The sequence below is a fragment of the Acipenser ruthenus genome, chromosome 5 (genome assembly GCF_902713425.1).
Source record: "Acipenser ruthenus chromosome 5, fAciRut3.2 maternal haplotype, whole genome shotgun sequence".
Taxonomy (NCBI): domain Eukaryota; kingdom Metazoa; phylum Chordata; class Actinopteri; order Acipenseriformes; family Acipenseridae; genus Acipenser; species Acipenser ruthenus.
In genome coordinates this window covers 30,785,031-30,810,454 of record NC_081193.1, presented here as the reverse complement: position 1 = coordinate 30,810,454, position 25,424 = coordinate 30,785,031, and the positions used below count along the sequence as shown (strand labels likewise).

General features: G+C 39.2%; 1 protein-coding gene across 1 annotated transcript in view; it reads right to left on the bottom strand.

Annotated features, from left to right (window-relative positions):
* The window catches only part of LOC117402922 (CUB and sushi domain-containing protein 1-like), a 778,430-nt gene that overhangs the window by 142,649 nt on the left and 610,357 nt on the right, over nucleotides 1-25,424 (bottom strand). Inside the window, exons 22-25 of the mRNA XM_034004588.3 lie at nucleotides 13,577-13,746; nucleotides 9,542-9,698; nucleotides 7,593-7,784; nucleotides 5,074-5,200 (exon numbers count right to left, since the gene is read on the bottom strand). Coding sequence (XP_033860479.3) covers nucleotides 5,074-5,200; nucleotides 7,593-7,784; nucleotides 9,542-9,698; nucleotides 13,577-13,746 — 646 coding nt within the window. The remainder of the gene's footprint in view (nucleotides 1-5,073; nucleotides 5,201-7,592; nucleotides 7,785-9,541; nucleotides 9,699-13,576; nucleotides 13,747-25,424) is intronic.

Sequence of the window (25,424 nt, the reverse complement as noted above, 5' to 3'; positions counted from 1 at the left end):
CAGTCGAGTTTGGTAACACAGACTTTGCTGGTCCATCTCTTGCAAGACCTTGCTGTGAAGCTGACTGGTGGTGTTGTATTCAGCGCTTTTAGTTTAGTAAGCATACTTTTGAATTTGTATCTCACCTATATTGAAACATAAGGCTATAAGGATATGATTATTATATTTAGCTTTAGAGAGGTTTTCATATTGTATGCTTTAGGATAGCTTTGAGGGCTTTTAGACTGACTGAAAGTATGTGTTGTAACCTTATTGTTTATTGTATTAATGCTCTTAGTTTGCACAGACACCAGACTGCCTGGATTGTCTATGAGCTAGGATTCAACATAGATCTGCCATCACTCAATCCATTTAAGTGTTAATAAACCGAATAAATATATACTCTGATTTGTTAAACTTTGAATAAACTGTGTCTGTGTGATTATTCTTGATTGAAGGTTGTCTGGGTATGTGAAAATATGTAAGCCAGTACATGAACAATCCACTGTTCAAGTTTAAACCATATATTTGTCCTCATGAAAAAGCCTCCACTGGTTTTCTTAGAGAATGAAATAAGTACTCCAACATGACAGTATGTTAGCCTGCCTCTAAAATGTCCATTGAACAATAAAAGGCAGTTATTTAACAACTTTCTGTTTTTCTATAAATGCCATATTATCTTGTGCCTATTTGTCTTGCCTGTCCTGCTAGGACTGTCTCTCACATCCCTGTTCTGTCCTCTCGCCCTCGTCCTCTGCCCTCTCTCCGCCACTGCTCCTCCAACACCTCTAACCTCATCCCTCTGCCTATCCCCCCCTCCCGCACACTCTCTGGTGCACTCTGGAACTGTCACTCTTCTGCTAACAAAGCTGATTTCATCTCTGCCTTTGCCTCCCACCTCTCTCTCTCGATTTCTTTGCTCTCACTGAAACCTGGCTGTCCCCTGATAACACTGCAACTCCTGCCGCCCTGTCCTCTCTCTAAGTCCTGTCCCATACCCTGCATCTCACTGGATGGGGAGGTGGGACTGGTCTTCTCCTCTCTCCCTCCTTATTCTTTTCTGTCCCCTCCAACCTCTCCTCACTCTCTGTTAATACCTTTGAATTTCATGCCGTCCAACTAACCTCTCCCTGTCAACTCCTGCTAATTGTACTGTACCGTCCACCTGGACCTCTCGCTCACTTTCTAGATGAACTCGACTATCTACTCTCCTCCCTCCCCTCTCTGTCTACCCCAACTGTCCTGTTAGGTGACTTCAATATCCATCTCTCCAACCCCAGCCACTCTGCCGGATTCCTCCCTCTCCTTCACTCCTTCGACTTCTGTCTCTCTCCATCCCCCCCTACCCACAAAGCTGGCCGTCAACTAGACCTCACCTCTCTGTCAATTCCCTGGACCTCTCTGATCACTATTTCATCTCTTTTTCTCTGTCTCTCCCCTCTCTCCCTGATCCTCTTACCCCCACTGTCACCTCTCGTCGTAACCTCCGCTCTCTCTCCCCCTCTGTCCTTGCCTCCACTGCTCTCTCTCACCTCCCTCCTATCGACTCCTTCTCACAACTCTCTGTAGACTCTGCTACCTCCACCCTCTTCTCCTCCCTCACCTCCTCCCTCGACTCCCTCTGTCCCCTCACCTCCTGACCCTGGCTCTCCTCTGCGCTCCGCTCAGCAAGAATCACACTGCGATCTGCTGAAAAGAAATGGAAGAGAACCAAACTCCCTGCTGCCCTAGACCTCTACCGCACTCTCCTCTCTTCCTTCTCCTCTACTCTCTCCTCTGCTAAATGTCCTTATTTCCAATCTGTAATCCAAGCCTCCACTAACAACCCACGTAAACTATTCTCTACCTTCTCCTCCCTCCTAACCCCCCCTCCTCCTCCCTCCTCTATCTCCTCTAATGACTTTGCCTCTTTCTTCTCTTCTAAAATCTCAGATATCCGCAAACTCTTTAACACCTCTCCCTCCCCCGCACCTCCTCCTGCTCCAACCACTACACCCACTGCATCCTCTACTAACTCACCCTCCTCCTCCACCTTCTCTCCCCTCTCAGACTCTGACCTCTCCTCCCTGCTCCAGGGTCACAAACCCACCATGTGTGCCCTGGACCCCCTCCCCACTCACCTCTTTCAAGCTGCTACTCCTGCTCTACTTCCCTTCATCTCCTCAACACCTCTCTCCTTTCCGGTCTCTTTCCCTCTGCCTTCAAACAAGCCTCTATCACTCCCCTCCTCAAAAAACCTACCCTCGACCCCACCTCCCTCCAGAGGTACCGTCCTGTCTCCCTCCTACCCTTCCTCTCCAAAACCCTCGAGCGGGCTGTACACCGCCAGCTCTCTGCTTTCCTGTCCAACCACTCTCTGCTCACTCCACTGAAACCGCCCTCCTGTCTGTCACCAACTCATTAAACTTTGCCCGAGCTGCCTCTCTCTCCTCTGTACTAATTCTCCTCGACCTCTCTGCTGCCTTTGACACTGTCGATCACTCTATTCTACTATCCTCTCGCTGACCTGGGAATCTGGCACTGCTCTGGCCTGGTTCTCCTCCTACCTCTCCAACCGGGCATAGGGCAGCAGTGTGGAGTAGTGGTTAGGGCTCTGGACTCTTGACCGGAGGGTTGTGGGTTCAATCCCTGGTGAGGACACTGCTGCTGTACCCTTGAGCAAGGTACTTTACCTAGATTGCTCCAGTAAAAAACCCAACTGTATAAATGGGCAATTGTATGTAAAAATAACGTGATATCTGCTAACAATTGTAAGTCGCCCTGGATAAGGGCGTCTGCTAAGAAATAAATAATAATAATAATAATAACCGCACTTACCAGGTAACCTGACGTGGTCGAAAAGTATGATCCTTATATTTTTCATATATAGAAATTGGCCCCTTTTATATATTTAAAACATATGGATATATTTAAAATATATTTTAGTCTGTTATCCATATATTTGAAAATATATGGTGCGCTGTGACAGAGATCAAATGATTCTTGGTGTTAGATCTCCCTCCCGACCTGGACTAAATGGTGCGACAGTTTATTCCCAGGGTTAGGTGGAAGTCGGCCATCTAGAAAAGAGGCTAAGCTACGGCACCCAAACTCAATGACCCGGATGGGAAACGGCGTTGCATCCGCGGATTGGAGGAGTGGATGCGCTTGTTAACCAAGGGGTCATGAGGGAGGGTATAAATAGGGGTCATAGTGAAAGTGATCTGTTCCTTTGTAAATGGTTAGGAAACCTAGAAGGATAACAAAGACCTGTGAGATCCAAAACGTGAGTGTTGTGTGTGTTTGTTTGTTTGTTTGTTTGTTTGAGTAAAAACTGTTGTTTGTTATTTTGGACTACTAACACGATCCGGAGCTGCCGCTACTCAGCCAGCATTAAACCCGGACACCAACACTTTCCCTTTGTTCATGGAGAACTGTCTTTGCACCACGAGCACTAATATCACTCACTGTTACTGTGTTTGTGTTTTGTGTTTTGTGTGGGTGTAATAGAACTGGTCTTTTGGTTACGGGTCAAACCCGGGGATTACAATAACAAAGTGACACATGCCGCTGTATGACTTTTTATTATTATTTAAAGGTGTTCGCCATAAGGCTCTGTGGACATTGAAAACTTCAATAAACACCCTTGCACTTGAATATCATTGTCTGTCTGTTTTGTTCTGCACTGCTGCATTGCATCCACCTGCACGCACTTACCCACTTTGTCACATGCACCATATATTTTCATTAGTCTGTAATCCACATAATTTAAATATATATAAAAAAGGGGCCAACTTCTATATATGAAAAGTAGAAGGATCATACTTTTCTACCATATATTAAAAATATAGGTTTGTTCCATAAGGGCAGACAGAGTAATTGGTTTGTACAGGCTGCTCCTATCTATGGAACCTTGTTTATGGATTAGTAAACTATTCAGTACGTCTGTCAGACAGCAGCATCAGCTGTCAATCAGACTTAAAATCAATCCGCGCAAGTGACGGCTTTTTCATTCTGAATTGCCGTAATGAAAGCTCAGTTGACATCTATTGGACAGCAAATAATACTCAAAGATACAATTGGTCCACGTTTATTTTATTAGCGACCAAAACCAGCCAATCAATACTACGAAAGCAAGCAGTCCTGTACCCACAACTTCCGAGTTAGCCAATCAAAGCTTGTCAGCTCGACTGGAGTTCAGACAGCATCTTTCAACAACAACAAACAGGGACACGAACAATTTTGTACTACAGTATTGCTCCATTCAGATACCTGCACTGTTCATATAAACTATACTCTGCTCTGACAGGTAAAAAGTTATTTGTTTAATACATTTTTTCTCTCTCTCTCTCTCTCTAATTATGTATGTGATCCTTTAAGAACTTTTTCGAGACTACTTTCCTAAAACTTTTCTCAACAGAAAGTTGAGAAAGTTAACCAGACTAATCATTACAAGTTCAAGGTAAATCTGTTAAACTTTTGTTGAAAATAATGTAAAAAAAAATGTTTTCTAATAGCAAGTGGACTCTCGATGAAGTCTCTACCAGGAGGTAGTCAACTACCACCCGGTAGATCCTTCATTTACGGGCACTGTCACCTAAATAGACGCTTACTGACAGGATTAGCAGGAAAAAATATACAATTGTATTCTTAGAGACAATTCTTCATTTAAGGACAATCTGTCCTTCTCTTGTTAATTCAGTTCTCTCTAAAGCTTCTAATGCATAATTGAACCCTAATTAGTTATTTTGTCATTTTCATTATTTTTACCTTTCTTATTTTGTTTTATTTTTTATTAAGCTCTCATACACCGGAAACTGCCCAGAGCTAAACCATTTCATGAAGACATTGATACAGACTGCTGGCTGAATCATTCGTCAAATAATTTTACTAGTTTCTTTTAGTATTTCTATAAATAACAGATTCCAGTACTCCAAAGCCTGCACTGAAGAAACAGACAGCTAAACTCCCATAACCAGCCTTGGACGCACTGCATTGTAACCTGCCTGCCAGTGTCCATACTCCATTTTTTAAAACTACAACTACTGTAAAAAACAGTACAAGGGCTCTCTGCAACAATGCACATCATATCCATACACACATATGTTAAATTACCTTATGGTTTTACCAGGATCTGCTTCAATGGACCAGATACATTGTAGGTTATTGTCATACGGTGCAGGGTAACCAGGTGACAATATTCTTCCTGAAGTAGCTCCTGTAATGTGGCCTCCACATTCAGCTAAATACACAATGAGAAAACAATATATAGATTTAAATTATATATATATATATATATATATATATATATATATATATATATATATATATATATATATATATATATATGCTCCTTTTATGGCTCCCAAAGAAGAAGACAAAAGGAGCTGATAGCTAGTTTGTGCATATCTTAATTGCTTGATTTAATTTAATACCATATCAAATAAATACATGTTAAGTAAATCCAAAGGAACATCGTGTACAGGTTTTTAGCTTAAAGCAACATGTGTTTACAGTATACATACAATACTGCGATAAATCATTTACCACTGTATCTGATCCTGAACATTGTACTTGTAGTAAGAGATTTCTCCAGACTTAAATCTCCCCTGGTATCAATGTTGCCTGGACAAATGATTCATATACCTTATGTTATGCCTCTGATTAATCTGATTTAGTGGCAAATAATAAAAACTTCACAGGATTCTTGGACCTTAATTTAACATCTATTCCTACCTGTAACTTTACAATCCTCTATCTATCAATTCTGCAATAAAACACAAACCCCTTTTCAGATATTGTTTTTTTTCTATCTATCCCAGATCAGCATTTATTGTCTCTGGAATACCATGGATCATAGGATCAGTCATACCTTTCCAACAGATTCCAGTATGTCTCCATTGAGGAGAATAAATCGGTATTATCGGAAGTTATCTGCGGTGTTCCTCAGGGTTCTAGTTTAGGCCCCTTGTTATTTTCTTTATATATGTTACCATTAGGCAACATTATTCACAGACATGGAGTTAGCTTCCATTGTTACACTGATGACACACAACTGTACTTGTCTATAAATCCAGGCAGCACCTCTGCTGGGGCGCTATTAGTTGCATGCCTTGCTGATATAAAGTGTTGGATATCAGATGTTGTATTTAACTGTTTAAATTTGTCTTACATGCAATTCCAAAATACTCCAGTACCTAGGAATAGAAGATTGTCTCATTGACTGTAATTGCATTTCAGCTACCTCAACTCCTCCCCCCCCCTCTGATCTCTCTATCTCTGTTCCTCTGGAATCTACCACACTCTCTCCCTCTTCCTCAGCTAAGAACCTTGGAGTCACCCTGGACCCCTGCCTCTCTTATTCCCAACACATCTTCACTCTGGCATGCACTTGCCCCCTATTTTACTGCATTTAATCCTGTACTTCAGAATACTGTAATCTGCCAAGTGTTTAACCTGTAGTACTTTGTATTTAATCACATCCTGATGTAACTATCACTATTTAATCATATCCTGATGTAAATATCACTATTATCTGCTGTATTATTGAATTGTGGTTTGTCACACTTGTACTTTGCTTGAACAAAAGTTATTGTATTTCTTGCTCTTATTGTATTACTTGTATTGTAACACTTGAAATGTATTTGCTTACGATTGTAAGTCGCCTTGGATAAGGGCGTCTGCTAAGAAATAAATAATAATAATAATAATAATAATAATAATAATAATAATAATAATAATAATAATAATAATAACTATAATGGCACTCCTATTTAGGCCAACAGCTGCTGCAAAGTAATTCTTTGTCTTAGGTTTCAGAAAGCCTAGAATAACCTGCATATTGCACAAACAAAATGCTCTCAGTTTAACACAGGTGGTCAGTTTTAAGACGTTTCTATGACTAATTAACATAATATGAAATTCACAGGTTTTGCTTTGCTTTTACCTGATTTTTTTATATTTTAAGGCTGGTTCATACTTCAGTTGTGAGCTGCAAATTTTTGCATTCAGATAGTTGAAGTACATGGTGCTAACAAAATGATCCCAGTAAATCTTACCTAATACAGTATGTTTATCCGTCATAATCTTAGATCTCTCTTTTTCCTATATGAAACACACACACACACACATTTTGAAAGGTAATTTTGAAGTTGAATTACATTTTTAATAGTAATTTATTTGAATCTGTTAGTGAAGAAAATGCATTGAAAGGTCCTTGCTTATACTTTAATGCTGTACTTCTGGCCAATTCGAATGGTCGCAGTGGCTTGTACTCAAAGGCGAGCCAATGCATGACGCTTTTTGGGGTTTAACTTATTTTGAAGAAAATAAATCGCTAATATATATTTTTTGAAGTTCTTTTTTTTCTTAAGATGTATATCTATATATAAATGCTTATGAAGTTCTCATTGTCTGAAAAAACTGAGACTGTTTTTTCCTACAAATAAGAAGCAACGCACATTTGTTCATTCAATATCAAGTGCAGCATCGAAAAGTGTAAAAGATGTTCAACTTTTTTTTTATCAATTGCTATGAAAAAAATACCTTTTAACATAATGTGTGCATCTTTCCTATAGGAAATGTGAGATCTAAAGTGTGGAAGAATGTCATGTATAATGACTCTTTTTTCTTACCTATACAAGCAGGTATTGGTTCGTCCCACACTCGTCGATCCCCACTTAGACAGGTCAAGGTACTGCTGCCATGCATTGTGTACCCAGGGTTACAACTGTACAACACAAATGTATCAGCAAAATGTCCATCATCTTGAATCTTGTAACCATAGGTAGGGATTCCTGGTTCCTCACATTTTACAAGGTCGAAACCTGGAAACATAAGATATAAACTTTGATAGTTTTCTTTTTTTTTTTCCAAGGCTGTCCTGGGAAGAGTTTCTGTGTGGACCTTCAGGATGTATTTGTTTTCAGCATAATAGTTTTAAAACAGGATAAGGCGCTCTATTCAAAACGTCTGAAATGTAATTTCAAGCTATCTTCAAAACAATCAAGAAATGTCAACTTCAACTCGTTTTTCACTATTACAGCTTTTTGATTGTCAAACAACAATTTGATGAATAACTTTTTCATATGTCAACTGTAGATTGCAAATCATTGTAATATATATATATATATATATATATATATATATATATATATATATATATACACAGTATATATATCCAATAAAAATAGTGAGATGAAGGGTGACATTTCAATGCCACTGCAACTGCTATATCTGTTATCTTTCTTTCTATCTTTGACTTTAGTAATCTTGATCAACCCCTCCTTCAAGGGCTATTTTAAGGGGTGCTTAGAAACTTATAAACTCAAGAAAAAACAAGCTTTCACATGCATTACCACGTCAAAAGAAATTAACAGTAAGGTTCTAATGAAATCAATTGATTATTTGTGTAGCAGTCACAGTTTTTAGCTGATATCCCACAAGGAATGCATATCATCTTTTAAAAAGTATAAATTGACACTACAGAGACCTACAATATGACAGTGTTATAAGTGCCACAATAATGTCAACCCTTTTTAATTATAAAAAGAGTCATATCTGTGTTAAAACAAAACAAAAAATATGCAAAATATTAATTTGTCTGGTATGACATCTATCACAATATTACTAGTAGAGTAGGCAATAGCACCAGCCTCTCCATCTGGTTGTTGCTGTAAGGTCTTTGGTAAAGGTATTTTACTCAGTAAAGAATGGTACAAGAGTAGTATTAGTGTTGTCTGCAGTGTTGTTTTTAAAGAGAATGTCTGTATGCTTACTGTTCATGCAACCAGAAACAGGGAGTTCGATTCTATGTAATTTAAAAGTCTATTTGGATTTGGAATTAATCTTGCATATATGAGATACAGGTTTGTTTATTTAATATATATATATATATATATATATATATATATATATATATATATATATATATATAATAAAGATATATAATAAAGACACTGGCACAAACATCCAGTTAGTTGTGTGAGTTATTACATGCAGTATGAAAGAGATACTCACTTATGCTCTTTAAACTATGAGGGGAATTCGCAAAACCTTTTTACTCCAAAGTGTAATTTGCACAATTTTTACGAAAAGAAAAAAACACACTTTAATGTTTCAAAACTAGAAATGAATAATGACACAATGATGTTGTCTCAAATTAGTTTTGGGCAACCACCCTTGCTATACCTGTCCAAATCCAACATGTATTATTGTGATGATAATATTTTTGGCCAATATGTTATTTTATATATGGAAACCCATCTTAAATATACCCAGAACCCCTGCAAGCACCTGTACCCTTACTGTGTATTGCTATGAGTTTTAACAGGCAACAAGCATATAGTTGTTTAGTAGAAAAGGTATAAGGGTCTTGGCAGTCGTTTGAGTTATTTCACATATGCAGAACATTCTAAGACAGGCCCCCACAAGATTTCTATGACATTTCTGCCTTGCCCACCCAAAGTGCTCACAGGATTAGCTTTCTGCCACAACACATAAGCTGTAGTGTACATATAAACAAATAATGTTGTTTTTCTGAATCTTACATGAATACAGGACAACAACATGTACAATTACTCACTGCTGTATTTTAACTGGAATCCTTTCTCAGTGCCAGTTCCATTTGTGTTAAATTCTAACCACAGGTGGTTGGAGGTGCTGTTGATGATCACACCATGCATCTCATTCTTTGTGAAAAGGCCAAGTAGTCGACATGAACTATCTTTGCCATCATGAACCTTTAAAAGATAAATATAATAAATCAATGTCTTTGCTAATTTATACATTTTATTATTATATAAAATTTATTATTTTATTATGTATTTCTTAGCAGACGCCCTTATCCAGGGCGACTTACAATTGTTACAAGATATCACATTATTTTTACATACAATTGCATTATTTTTTTACATATTATTTTTACATACAATTACCCATTTATACAGTTGTGTTTTAACTGGAGCAATCTAGGTAAAGTACCTTGCTCAAGGGTACAGCAGCAGTGTCCCCCATCTGGGATTGAACCCACAACCCTCCGGTCAAGAGTCCAGAGCCCTAACCACTACTCCACACTGCTGCCCCTGCCCCATATTTGAGTGCAGAAATCAACATGCTGTTGTTAAATGACAACAGGATTACATTCTGTATTTAGCCTGCATAACAGCTTCAGCATCACGTGTTCACATTGCTTTGCATTCTATCATGACACATGAACATGCAACTGTCAAAATGTTAAAAGTGCCAGCGAACAAATCTAATTTCTGTTCATCAACTTGTGCCTCTAGGGCTGCCTCTTCAGCTTGAGATTCATTACCTGACCATACTAAATCAACCACCAACATGAGAGTATTTAAAACGTGCAGTTACTTAATACCTGGTGGTTTATGCTAGTACAGTAACAGGTAATACCTATTTGTATGTGAGTGTAATGTTTAAATCTGTCAAGATGCTTATGTCTATAATATGCCCCCGGGTAGTCAGATCTAATAATGTTATTTATTTTATTAGCTCTTTGGATTAATTGTTCTGAATGGTGCTGGATTGTGATCTGGTGACTGAAGTCCTCTTGACTTTTCAATGGGCAATGTGAGCTTCCCCACAAGGCCCTGCTAGTATACCGCCAGCCTGCCCTGTCAAATTCTGATGCTAATTTCCTTCAATACTAGTAACATTATACCATAAATGGTAAATAAGTTAACTCCAATGGATGCTTTAGTTTAAATAATTATACAAATTGCAACATGCGCCTTATATTAAAATCATATTAGTTTTGGAAGTGATTTTACATAAGTTTTTTATTTATTTATTTATTTTTTATCACGTTGTTAATAATATGTTATGGTCAATTAATGTCATCCTAATGGCTTATAAACATGGCTGTATTTATATGTTAATGAACTCTTAGAGGTTAAAACATCAAGACATTTTTAAGCTTGCACTGCCATAAAACGTTCTAATAGCAGGTTGGAAAAATATTGACAACTTAATGATTAGTGAGGTCCCATTAAAAGGTACAACAAGGTCATCACTTATGGTCCAATAACATATTCTAAGATTTTATTTTCAAAAGCATGCATACTACTTTAATTGGCTTTAGACCAAAGAACCATAACCTGCTGTTGCCATTATAGTTTGTATGCATGAAAGATTTGCATCATGTCAGTTTAATGAATCTATGATTAATGGTGAGGCTAAATTTCTAGTGACAGTAACTCACAGGATTCACAGGGGAAATTACCTTATTCCTTCGAATTTAAGATGCCCTTGAATTTAAGACATAGCCCAAATTTCCCACCCTCAACTTGAGGAAAAAATCAAATAAAGATGTATTTACAAAGATGCATTTACTCACATAAGAAGATGACGTATGGAGGCAGTTTGCAGCTCTCTGCTGTCACACAGAGCACTACAGTTATGCACTGCTTCTCATTTCCAGTTGTAATTACTCACGCTTGTTTTTCTCCCTTTTTGTGAACTGTGGTATTGCTTGGCAAGTAGAACAACACGGGGGTCTGATTAGAACTGAGCCAAATAACAAAATTGTAAAAGCTTCTATTGGAATTCCTCAGGAAGCTAATGACGTTTTGTGACAGGGAGGACCCTGTCGCTGGTTCAGCTGCGCTGCTGCTGTGGTAAACAGGAAGGCTTGACCAGATCTGAGCTGATCGGGAGGTCCTGATTGGCTGAGGGGCGTGTTCGAGGAGTCTACACCTGTTAGAATGCAACAGCGCCAGTTTGAGGCTACTGCTCCACGGCCATAGCTACACAGACGAGCGCTGAGCGAAAGCTTGCTTTGATTACATTGAGGAGGAGAAACATATTAATGCTGGTTGAACTTACACAGAGGTATGGATTCAATCCATTTTTTAAAGAACTTAGAGTGAAACTTGCCTGAAACTTTACAATCTCACGCAGCTACTGTATCTTAAAGCACTGCAGTATCTATTAGCACAAGATTTAAATATATCTTTCCCAGTTGTGTTTCATTTGATCCCTGTTGCCCCATTATCTGGCTCAGCAGATGCTCTTTATCTATGTTTGTTCTCTGAGCATTCTGTTGCTATAGAGAACAAGTAACAAAAGGGTGAACTGGAAGTAAAAGCATGTTACAATCAGTACTTGAAACTTCAAGAGTGATTTCTTTTCTGCACTTCCACTATGTAGTGTGTCAGTAGTGAAAACATCTCTTATCAGCACTTACCACATTTACATTTCTAAAGGGTATTGTTGGCCTCTTTAACAAAAATCGTTTCACGAATATCAAACTTGCTCCTTAATGTTCTGTCTACAGTAGATTTCAGAAAGGGGCTTACCTTTTTGTTGGCTCTCTTTAACCTCATCACTAAGCTTTTGTTTTCTTACAAAGGTGTTTCTTCTGGGGTGGATCATTTTATATTTGCAATAAAACACTTCAAGGAGGTTTCAGCTAGTATGTAACGCACAAGTCAGTACTTAATTTTACAACAATGCACACCTTGTGTTTTATTGCTTAAACAACAGTCTTTAATCGGTTCATTCGTATCAACATATTTTATTCAGCCTTTCCTCGCACATCAGGAACATGTTCTTGTTAGTTTTGTGACAGTACCAGTTGAATTTCCATATACAAAAATAGGACACAACTCTAATGACTGGAGTAAAACATGGTATACATATTTTGTCCAACATACAGTACTTATCAATTGTTTTGAAAGAGGCACTCCATATATATAGAGTTAGGGTAACTCGCTACTTCAGTAACGTGTTACTGTAATAATATTACTTTTGTCAATAAAGAGGTAATATAACACGTTAGATTTTTTTATCTGAGTAATAATATTACAGTTACTTTCCACTAAAAAGAAACAAGTTTGTCTCGTTACCTTTTCGCTGTTGTACACCTACATTAGGGGTCTTTTCTTTTTTGACCCTGACACGCCTGACTGCTCTAATGTCGGTGCCTCATCACCAATGACACGTTTTCTTTAGGGATATCTCACAGCAATAATAAGCCGTGGGGAGTCTCTCTGAGCCTTGTCATTGAATAAGGCTAGACACTAGGAACACAATAATGTGTATCCCTATAGGCCAATTTTAATCATACACTTCAAAAACACAGGGAACGTGTCTACCACCACGTATTTTGAAGTTTAATAGGACAAGATCGAGAGGAGGCTTACTTGACTGTACATACCACTATTCTTAATGTGTTTGTTTGCTTGATTAGACAGTGGTGGCCACATTTATTGCATCACCCCATAATTTTCATGTTTACTGCTTTATCACCATATAGTTCATTTTCCTATAGGCTTTTTTGTTGCTGTTATTCATGGTTTTATTGAATTCTAACATTTGTATGATTTTCTCTTCATAATGCAAAATGATTGAAAGTCAGAAAATATACAGTACATTGTTTATATGCCAAAAATTTGATGTATTTATACTACAAAGATTGTAAAAACCTGTGACATTTAATAAATGAATTACCAGATGTATACAGAAGTTAAAAAGTACACAATAGTCACAACAACTCTTTCGCAGGACACGAAATGTAACGAGTAATATAACACACTACTTTTTTTCATTAAGTAATGAGTAAGGACATTATAATAGCTAATCAAATATCTGTGACCCTTACCTTAAGGTTGTCCCCCTCCTGCAACTGAAAGTTTATGGCACTGAGACTTATTCCTTTCCCTTTTTCAGTCTCAATTTTGTAGATGCACTCATGATTATTTTCATAGTTGGATGGGTAATTGGGAGATAACAGTATTCCTTTGTTTCCAATTGCAAATGCTCCACATTCAGCTTAAAAAAAAGGAAAAGAAAAAAGAAAAGAAAAAGATAACTTGCTAATTAAAAACTGTCAAAGTAATGCAATTTGCAAATGGTGGTATGGTGACATTTCTTTCTAAAACAGATTTCAAATTTGGTACACAGCTTGAAAAATACTATATTTTAAATATGTGCACACCATTAAAAGAGTGAATGTTAAACCAAAAATAAATTAAACAAATATACAGTAGATTCAGAGCAAAAAAACATAATAATCGTTATATGTTTGAAACTCCACTAACCATCATGATGTGTCATGACCAAAATCTCTAGGCATGATTATGAGTTATTTTATTTGAGAAGTGATTGGTTAGAACAACTACAAAATGGAACTAAAGGTTGCTACTAGGCTATATAGATTTGCATTCATTAAAACATTAATGAAACATGCTATTTGCAATTCAGTAAGAAACAGCAAAATTAAGCGTTGTGAATTTCTAAAAATATTGATTTAATGGGAAAGATAGGATTAAGTGTGGCCCATTATATCAGTAAGGGATACTATTTGAGTGCCATTAGGAACTCGAAATTGAGGATTATTTTCTTACCGATTCAACACTTAAAACGCCACTTAAAACATTTCTTCCGAATTGATTCTTGTTCAATAATGAGATTCAATTGATTTTTAATTTGGTAATTGGATTTTTTCATTTATTTTTTATTTTTTGTTACGCTTCAAACCGTTAAAATGTTTGTCTCTCACATTGTGGGAATGTTGTCATGAGTTCCTCAGAGTTTGAGTTTGAAACCCCACTTACAGAGACAAAATTGTTTGTTGTAAGAGAATGCAAAAAACATAAGAACACGAACCAGCAACAGAAAATGAAGTTATTTATCATTTTGCCTAACCTAAAACAGATGAAGACGGTTTTCAAGAAGTACTCAGGCAAAATGTAAGCTTGTTCGAACAGTGGTTAAACAAAATAAATGTAAAAGCTTAGTTTACATGTAATGTCCATGTAATTGAGATTTATTAAGTGATGATGAAATTGCTATTGTTCCTGAACCTGTCCAGAAGAAATGTGTATGTGAAATGTGTGAAATAATAATAATAATAAAAAAAAAAAAGTTTAAAATGATTTTTCACTCTGTCTTCTATGGGAATCAAATGTTGTCAACTACTTGATTTTCAAAAGGTGTTTGTTAAAGATGGGGGTGTATTTTATAATTCGCTGGATCACTATGTTTGTCTCCATCAACATCAGGTCGCAAAGAAAATGCAGACGACAGGCTGTAGTTACTGTGACAAGTATTTATTCTGTCTATATGTTTTCTGCAGAGAATATGGCTTTCCAACACCTTGTATCCTCTTGATCCATAATCAGGGGTTCACAGAACTGGTATGCAGGTACGCATGTGGATCAATAAAAAAAAATGCAGACTTAGTTATTGTTGTATAAGACGCAAGTGTACAGTCAGTATATTTTTAACAGGAAAGCATTTCTAATAAAGGCAGAGACGGTGCTCCTGGTTTGAAGGTGAGCTATACATGGCTAATTTATTGATTATTCCAGGAGAGTGGGTGACTACAGGCTTTGTCAACAATGTCTGCGATCAATTTCTGTTTTATGTAAAAAATAAATAAATAAAATAAAAAATACGAACATCACCAACTGTCAGAAATGTGTTAATAGCTTAAAAAAAATGAAAGATTAAAAAAATAAATAAATTCATAAAACATCGGGAACATTTTTCTCGCCCCTGATCTGCATTGATCACATCAATAGCCCCGGGGGGCTGACTAAAAGCGGAAAACCGCCAATCAGCTGAGATTTTTCATCTGTTTACTGTAATATGAAATACTGCCACACAGTCATTTTTAGTTAGAAGATTGGTAGAGTTAATCAACTAAAAGATCAAAGAGTGACAGCATAGAAATGTTCTGAACATTGTTGAAAATACAAGGGTACCTATGATAGTAATATTGTACATTTTCAGAGGAGAAAGTTAATCTACTCTTGTGTCTTTTTATTTGAAAGAATTATTTCTTGTACCCAAACTGTGTTTAAAGTTCTTAGTTTGCTTGTCTTACTTTAGATGTATTTTATTGATTAATTTAATGGTTCTTCCACATCAGTAGTGTCTTTGGGGTTATTAGTCATCTCGGTGATTAGGTGAAGCAGCTGCTTGGTTAATAATAGAAAATAAGGCGTGGAGGTAATTTCACTATCTAAGTGAAATCCCCCAGCAGGTGCAAGACTACCTGAAAGTAAAAAAGAAAAAAAAAATAACATACTGTACATATGCACATATACAGTATGCAGCATATACATCAATGTGGGTAAAAAAATGTTATTCAAAAATGATTTCACCAGCACAACTGGGGTGTGGTTTTACTATTTTACATGTCAGTAACATAAGATCTGGGTTTGGAAGTCTATCAAACTAATCATCTAAAAAAAAATAATCATTAAGATAGTGGCAATCTTTCAACACTGCTGACCAAAAATACATTTTTGCTACAACATATATTATTTTGATAAACTTCACATTGGAAGTGTATGACAGGTAATATTTATGGTATTATTTTGTTAGCTACAACCACTTGTGTGTCATTGTGAGAGGGATACATCCAATAATCACACTGTTCCACTATATACAAATCAACTGATCATACTTTTTATGCTTTCAAGATGTATCCTATGGTTTAATTCACGTTTGTAGACAGCAAGCCTCAGGCAGCAGAAAATAAAGTAATCCTCCACTAACAAGGGTACTCTATGTGCTCCACTCAGGTAGAGTGGCTGAATAAATCCAGTACACTGATGAATAGTGCACTATTGTTTTATTTGCACTTTTGAAATCATAACAAATGGTTCTTCAGTTAATGACTCCAGTAGGTACAGCTGGTAGACTCATAAGAGTATGTAGAGCTAAAATTAAATTTTCATCCTTACATTTCTTTGATGGGTTTATTTACTGGACAGGAGCAAAGTGTGCGAAAAGATATGATTGCGCTTGAGTACTTTTGTACTTGAGTGGTTTCTGCCCTCCATCTAGAGTCACCCTCTAGGGGGTAAGGCACGACACAGCCAAGCCTTCATGGCAGCTTGGAAAGTTTCACCTGCTCCCCAGATGGAGATGCTGTTGCAGTGGTAGAAGTTGGAAAGGGAAGGAGTTATTGCCAAACCACACAATGGTTACAGTTCTGTTGTATCTCTGTATGTCTGTGTTCCCAGAGCTCTGATGATAACCACATTTTTATATTTTTATATCTCCATGGAATCTCAGGTCCTGCATGTACTGTTTAAATGGTGTTTAGTTATTTACTTTACATATCTAAATATTACAACATTGCAATCATCCTGCAGTTGCTGCTTGCAGAAATTATAGTTTTTAATGTTTCCAATTCTATGAGAACACTGACAACGTGACAAAGTTTATTGTTCTTTTTTGCCACTCAAGTTACTTAGAAAAAATCATAATTCCTCAGTTCATGGTTACGTCTCATGTGAGGTTTAATTGTTTGTATTTATCCACTAGGAAAACATTGTACTATAAGGTAAAATAAAGTACCTTCTCTGTTGTGTTTTCTTTATTTTTGTAGCAGAGTAACACTTACAAATTATTTATTATTGGGAAGGATTTTATTTAAAAAAAAACAAAAAACAAAAACACAATAACTCCTTCCCTCATTTCTGCTACAACTTGTGCTTTTGCGATATAAGGTTGAAAACATGGTCACCGCATTTTTTACACCACCTTTTCTCTCAACAATTGATGATTCTTTGGGAATTTGGATTTGCCACCTTTGAAGGCTCCACAGTCTAATCCGCAATATATATTGAAGCCTTCACTTGAGAAAGGATCTGTCTTAAAGGCTTGCTTTAATCTTGTAAACCCCCCTCCCCTAAACAAACTGAGTTCCTTTCCAATCCAAAAACGAACTAATAATATTTCTGCTGGGTATACTTTTATTCAGGCACATGTGTGTGTGAGATAGTGGGGACACCCCTTATATGGTATGGAGCAGATTAACTGGAACTAGTTCCCTTTCAAGTCGAAAATAACCATCAAGTTATGGGATATTGCCGTCAGGCAGTAGGGATTGGCTGAGCTTTATAGCAAAGCTGCCGATAGGCCTCTGCGCGAGCTGCCGTGTAAGCCCGCCCCCCTGGGAGCCCACTACACGCAGCGCGCAGAGACTCTCTTCCTCTTTTGCTTTCAACCTATGTAGGACATTGAGCTGGTAAGTTTTCTCTCTCTGAGAGATTTACTTCACTGATTGTACTCGTCAGCCTTGAGCTTGAGAAGCTGGCTACCGCCCCTTCTCTGAGTTGATTTCAGTGTTCGCTCTACTGAGCATTATATATATATATATATATATATATATATATATATATATATATATATATATATATATATATTTATATTTTGTTTTCACTTTCACGCTTTGCTTCGGCATTGCGTTCTTTCCGCGTTGGCTCTCCGTCTTTCTCACATATTAATATTTTATTAATATTGTTTAATATTTTTTGTTATTGGGTTTTTGGTATTGTCTATTCTCCCCGTAGGTATAGAATAGAGTTTAGAGGACATGTTGCGCGCCTGGCTAGGCCACGCAATTTTTTTGCAGCCTCGGTCTAGCCTCTGCTAGACCCGGAGTGCAGCCTGCTGCTAGCAGCCACTCCAATAAAACCACCCGTGGATTGTAACATCACACCGCGTGGTTGCTGTACGACTGTAGCTACACTACAAATATAATCTGCACTTTAGTGCGGCTTTAGTTCCTCTAAAATAAAAATTAAAAATAAATAAATTAAAAAAAAAATTAAAAAAAGATTTTTTTCCCATACAATATACTAGGAAGACTACCGCCAACTGCACATTTTCAGTTGCCCCTTTTAACAACAGGTAAGTATAGCACAACACCATTGTCTTTTAGACTGAGACACTGTACTAGCACTTAGCGTCTCCGCTCTGCGGGTCAGCTGACGTTTCGGCGTCTAGTGCATAGCGTCTTCACGCTCAGTACACGTGCTCCAGCGCTTTTCGGTGTCAGCGCCTTGGCGCTTTGGTGTAGCGCTTCGGCGCTTTGTGTTTAGTGCCTCGGCACTTGGGGCTCGGTGCACGCACTTCGGTGCTCGACGCTCGGTGCACGCACCTCGACGCATCGACGCCTCGACGCTCGGCGCATCGACGCCCCGACGCTCGGTGCACGCACCTCGACGCATTGACGCTCGGCGCACGCACCTCGACGCTCGACGCTTCAACGCTCGGTGCATCAACGCCTCGACGCTCGGTGCACGCACCTCGACGCTCGGCGCATCGACGCTCGGCGCACGCACCTCGACGCTCGACGCTTCGGCGTTCGACGCTCGGTGCATCGACGCTTCGACGCTCAGTGCACGCACCTCGACGCTCACTTGTAGTTTCGACGCTTCGGCGCTCGACGCAACCCATCGACACGCAACGTTTCGGCGATCGGGGTGTCTAAGAATGTCTGGGTTCCACTGTTGCGTCACCTGCGAGGCAAAATTGCCGGCGAACGACCCGCATGAGGCTGTGTGGCATGCCTGGGACCAGAGCACGCCGCGTCTGCCTTGGCAGACAGATCATTTTGCGCATTGTGCGCTAATTTTCAGCCGCGCACTCTTCGCCAGAGGGCGAGGAATGCGGTTGGGAGCCACTCCCCCTCCTCGGAGTCGTCTTACACCCTGTCTGTCCGCCATAGGGGACGCTCCCGTTCCCCTCGTCGGGACAGGCGTTATAGGGACAAGTCAGGTGTGGCAGAGCTCACGTCAAATATGTCCCAGTTTATGGACGTGATGATGGGCCAGCAATCGCTGCTCATGTCTTTGACAAACATGGCACCACGAGCCACTGACGCACAGGTCGGGCCAAATGCCAATCAGCCGGCGTTTCCGCCACAGCCTCTGGCCGCCCCGGTCGTCCAACAACCCCAAGGGGTGTGGGACGTAGATGCCATCTCAAGGGATGCTTCAGAAAGGGAGCCTCTCCTTGAGGAGGACAGTGTGGAAGCTGAACTAACCTCCCAGCACTCAGAGCAAGACACTGAGTTGGAGGTGCTGGACACCAATGATCCCTTGTGGTCACTGGTGGAGCGAGCAACTCGCCACCTGGGGATTGAGTGGCCAGCCGTAGAATTACCTCGGCGGTCACTGTTTGAGTCGCCGTCTGTACGGTCTCCACAGCCCAGGACGCTCCCAGCCTTCCCTGATTTTATTAAGGAGGTACAGTCCACCTGGGGGGCCCCAGCTTCTTCACCGGCAACTTCGCGGAAGGCTTCCGCGTTCGCCATGCAGGGAGCGAGTGAGCCTGGACTGGCGTCCTTCCCATCAGTTGATGCTGCCTTTGCAGCCCTGGTTAGAACACAGACGCTCTCGGGTCTAGCTGAAGACCCTGCATGTCCTAACAGACAGTGCAGGACCACGGAGGTTCATTTAAAGAAAGGCTATTCAGCGGCTACAGAGGCAGTTCGGTTGTCCAACGTGGCCAGCCTCCTTTCAGTTTACCAGGCGTCGCTGGTGAAAGATCTCCCGGAGCACCTATCGGTGTCTCTGAGGGCGGAATTGGCGTTGGTCGCTCAACTCCTAGTCAAGATAGCCCAGCTAAATGCACGGGCTCAAGGCAGGAGTATTGCATCCCTGGTAGTTGCCAGAAGGCAGCTCTGGCTCTCGCAGGTGAGAGTTCAAGAGCCTGACAAGGCCCCATTATTAGATGCTCCTATTACACCGGGGCACACGTTTGGCCCAGCAGTTGAGAAGATGCTACAACACTCTGCTAAAGCCCGGGAGGCATCTCAGCAGATGGCGAAGATGTGGCCGCATAAGCCCTTCCAGCCTAAGCGCGAGGTCAACCTCCATTTGCAAGACTGCAGCACGGAGGGTGGCGCCCTAGAGGAGGTGGCAGGCCACGCCCTTGTGGCTCTGGCCAGGCCCCTCGCGAACGAGCGCAGCCGAAACAGCCCTGAAATCTTCAGGCAGCTGTTAACCCACCCCTACACTGTCCCACAGCTCTAGTTCTGGAAACAATGCACCAACGACATCTGGGTGCGCAAAACTATATCCACTTAAAGTGTATTTAGCCGCCATATCGGCTTGCCATGTACGCATTGACGGGTTATCACCAGGTTGCCATTTTCTAGCATCTCAGTTCCTGAAAGGCGCAAGATGCTTGCGGCCTCCAAGGACGACCAGTTTACCGTCATGGAGCCTTGATGTGGTTTTAGAAGCCCTTACCAAGGCACCGTTCGAGCCTCTCCACAGTGTGGATATGAAGCTCGTGTCTATGAAGACTGCGTTTTTGCTATTAGCAAAACGCGTGGGCGAGTTACATGCACTTTCGGTGCATTCATCATGTACTCGTTTCGCAGGAGACGGTTCTAAGGTCTCCATGCGTCCAAATCCAGCCTTTTTACCCACGGTCATATCCCCATTTCATATGAACCAACCAGTCGAGTTGATGGCGTTCCATCCTCCTCCTTTTTCTTCCCCAGAGGAAGAGCGGTTACACATGCTCTGCCCTGTGCGGGCATTGAGGTGTTATATTGACCGCGCAAGGACTGTGAGGCAAACAGAACAGCTGTTCATATGCCATGGTTCTAAGACTTTGGGTCAGCCGTTGTCTAAGCAACGCTTTTCCCATTGGATAGTGGATGCTATTAAGTTAGCATATGATTCAATGGGCCTTCCGTCACCAGGGCAGTTGAAGGCACATTCCACTAGGGGTATGGCAACATCCTGGGCCCTCTTTAGAGGGGTGCCGGTGTCTGACATTTGCGCTGCAGCCAGTTGGGTTACACCGCATACTTTTACGAGGTTCTACCGGTTGAATGTACTGGAATCCTCTGCTCCGTCATTTGGAGCATCTGTGTTACACTCTATGACGCCTCAGGTTGTGGACATATAGAGTGGTTGACAACATGGTGTTGACTATTCCACCTTAGGACAGGTGTCATTGCGAGCATAGACGCTGAGGCGCAGCTCCGCATATGCGTAGATGTATTGCCTACGCAGTTGCGTTATGACGTAAGTCTGTCCTACTGCCGAGAATCCTCCCTCGCGACGGCTTGGGTACACTGTTCCCATACCGTGATGGTTATTTTCGACTTGAAAGGGAACGAAAGTTGCGGATGCAACCCCGGTTCCCTGAAAGAGAAAATAACCATCAAGCCGCGAGGTCGCTCCGGAAGCCTTCACGGCCTGAAGAGCAAAAGAGGAAGAGAGTCTCTGCACGCTGCGTGTAGTGGGCTCCCAGGGGGGCGGGCTTACACGGCAGCTCGCGCAGAGGCCTATCGGCAGCTTTGCTATAAAGCTCAGCCAATCCCTACTGCCTGACGGCAATATCCCATACCTTGATGGTTATTTTCTCTTTCAGGGAACCGGGGTTGCATCCGCAACCTATCGTTCTGCAGTCTGGACAGCGCCGGATCAAAACAGTCCTGATAATTGGCAGTGGGTTCCCTTGGTTATTAGTTAATTTATATGTCTTAAGGTTTTAGCAATGGAATGACTAATTGTGACTGGGTTTGGGTCCTGACATTTGTGGGTTCATAATAGGACAGGGCTGGACAAAGGAGCTATATGTTTGCATATCCCTGAATTGTTAGGCATTTGGAAGAGCTAAAATACTGAAACAAATAAATGTCCCTTTCTGCTAAGAAGGGGTTCATTTTTGTTAGTCGTGTGGAGTAGACAGCCTCTCCCCGTTCCCGTTCTTTGATGAGGTATTGGGTTACAGCATCTCGCAAAAAGTTTAGAGAGTGAAAAAAACATGAGAAATGCTTTTTTAAAAATTAAAAGCTGTGTAGTATAGACGCAAACCGCATTTAGCACTTTTAAGCCAGTTTAAAGGCAACTAATACGTTTTAAAGGCATAGTGTAGACAGAGCCAAAATATCCCATCAAAACAATAGGAGGGGCTGTAGAATATGACAAATGTATTTGGGAACATTGTTCTATTGAAATAAGTATATATTCACTTTCAGTTCACCACAGGTAACCCTTTATGTTAACGAATAAATAGCTGTTTTCACATTTCAGGTCACTAGGTGCCAATTTATTTATTTAAACAAATGTAAATTGATAGTTGCTTATTGTATATGATACAAATAGTTTAAAACAATTACAAAAGAAGAATCACGTCCTCGTTTCATTTTACCTTTCTTTTAAAAAAAAAATCTAAATAAGCTGCCTTTGAGGCAGGATACGTCTCTTTTTAATTTGGTGACCCCTTGTTTTTATTTCTGTGTTAAATGTGTTATAGAAGAAGTATATTTTACCCTGGAAAGTTTAAGAAAAAAATTGAGACAATGTTTAAGAGACAATCTGTTGCATACATGTGATAGCTATGAAAAGGTATTTTATAAGTATTTTACTTTATCACATTTATTAGTTTAATAGAAGAAAAACAACACATTGATAGAAACATGTTTTTCCTTCAACAAAAGTGGCAAATGTCAGGGCTCAAATTACTGGGCGGCTGGGGGTGGGTTGATCCCTTTAAGTTTCTCCAAATAGTTTTATTTCCAAATTTCCTTTAAACATGTCTTAAGCCGACAGATACCACTTAAAACAGAAAGGAACCTGTTAAAAATGCGTTAATTGTATGATGACATTTCCTGCCTTTTCTATGCAGTTTTTCAGTACCAATCAATGATAATGAGAAAGTGTTTCCTGACAATCTGAAGGTTTCTCTGTGCATTTTACATGATTATGCTTATATTAAGGAAGATTAAACAGTATTTAAGAAGTAACAACATTTAATTTGATCAGAAAAGGAATACGGTTTAATCTTATTACACCCTGATCCATGTCAGCCTATACTGTTGACTCAAAAAAATAAACAGCCAACATCAGCAAAGAAATTAACCTTCGTAAAATTTGTTATTTAATTTTGATTGTCAGAAGATTTCGATTGCTCATGAACTTTGTAGTTTTCAACTCATTGCTGAATACTAATCAGAGAAGCACAATAATAATCACAATACTCATACTTTGACAGTTTTCATTTTTAGGCATGGCTTTATTTTTGTAACAGCAGTGGCGGCTGGTTGAATTTGTTTTCGGTGTTTGGTAGAGTACTGTACATCCAAATTATTCTGAGTGTCATTTTTTGAGTCAAAAATGTATACATTTCTTACTTGCAAAAGAAAAATGAAGGAAGAACACACCAAAGTCTACAGAAAGTGCAAAGCCACGGAAAGTTACACCGAGTCCCTTTGGATAATTTTTATGTTGGCTTTAATAAAAAGTTTATCATTGTTAGTTATTATAGTTTTTTCTTGAGGTTAATGCTTTCATGTTAATGCTAAACATTTTAAATGGCACTCATAATTATGCTGAGATGGGAAGTAAATGGTAACATGATAATATTTACAGCTGTGGTCAAAAGCTTTGCATCACCCTATAGAATGAACTCATTTTGCTTCATAAAGTTGAATGAAACCTGCTGAATAATGGTACGTTAACGCATTGAATTGCATACTGCTTTATAGTTTTTCATGTACTTAACAAAAAACTGACAAAAATTGAAAAATGTGACATTCCGAAAACTAACATAAAATACTGTACTACTATTGTGGCTTCCAGCGATATCATTTTGTAGTTATTTTATTTTATTTTTTTATTACATGATGTTAAATAAAATATCTAAATTATGTCAATCCTAAAATTCTAGTTGATGCAAAACTTTTGGCCATAGCTGTGCAGTGCAGGCTATTTTGTATTATTTATAATAACTTTGCCTAATAGAAAGCAATATGTGTGTTTCCAAAGAGATTCCCAAATACTGTCTTTTAATTCTGTGCATTCAAAGACTTGAAATTAAAAGTTTTAAGAATTACTGTTTGGTAGTCTGACCAAAACCAGCAGTTTGTCAGTCCCAAACTCTTGTGACATACATTCTATATTAAATAAACAGGGGGAAATTGATCTGTTAATCAGATTATTCTACCTTTTATTAAAACTGGTACCATTCAGTAGAGAGAAAATTGTAATTTTTTTTTTTTTTTTTTAAGGTTGAAAACCACTGGTCTACAGCATAGTTATTTAAATCTGTTGAAGTCTGACAAGCATTAAAGTTGACTTAGTTTCTGTTGATTCTCCATTCCACCTACCTGTAAAAGACTGCACATTATTTGCCAGGGGCTGAAAGCTAATAAACAACATTCAGAATAAATATGACTTGAGGTATAATGTTTAATGCTTTGTAATGGTGACTCATCCAAGTAACATGCTGTGGCACTTTCATGTAGCTATATCTGCAATATTTCTGTAGTAGTTACAGAATAATTGGATTTGACAAGAATTATAAAATATTACTAAAGGCTGGTAGAACTTCAAGAAATTTAATGTTTTCATTAAAAATCCCAATTTATTTAACATTGGAACAGAGAATGGATAAGATCAGAGCTGACGCTTTGTCCCTGGACCTTTTATGGCATATGCATTTATAGAAATGACATAAAACCAATTTTGCAAACCATTTAATGTGACTCAAAGATAACCTCCCTTGTAAAAACACTTTAATGTCATGATCGTTGCCTTCATGATAGTGTATATAGAGGATTACAGAGTAAATCAAAAATCTAGACAAAGCAATTTTTTAATGTAATAATCCTTAATGTGTTTCTGAACAGACTATAGGGTTTAAAACACACTGCATTACTTTCCCTAGTTTCCTACTTT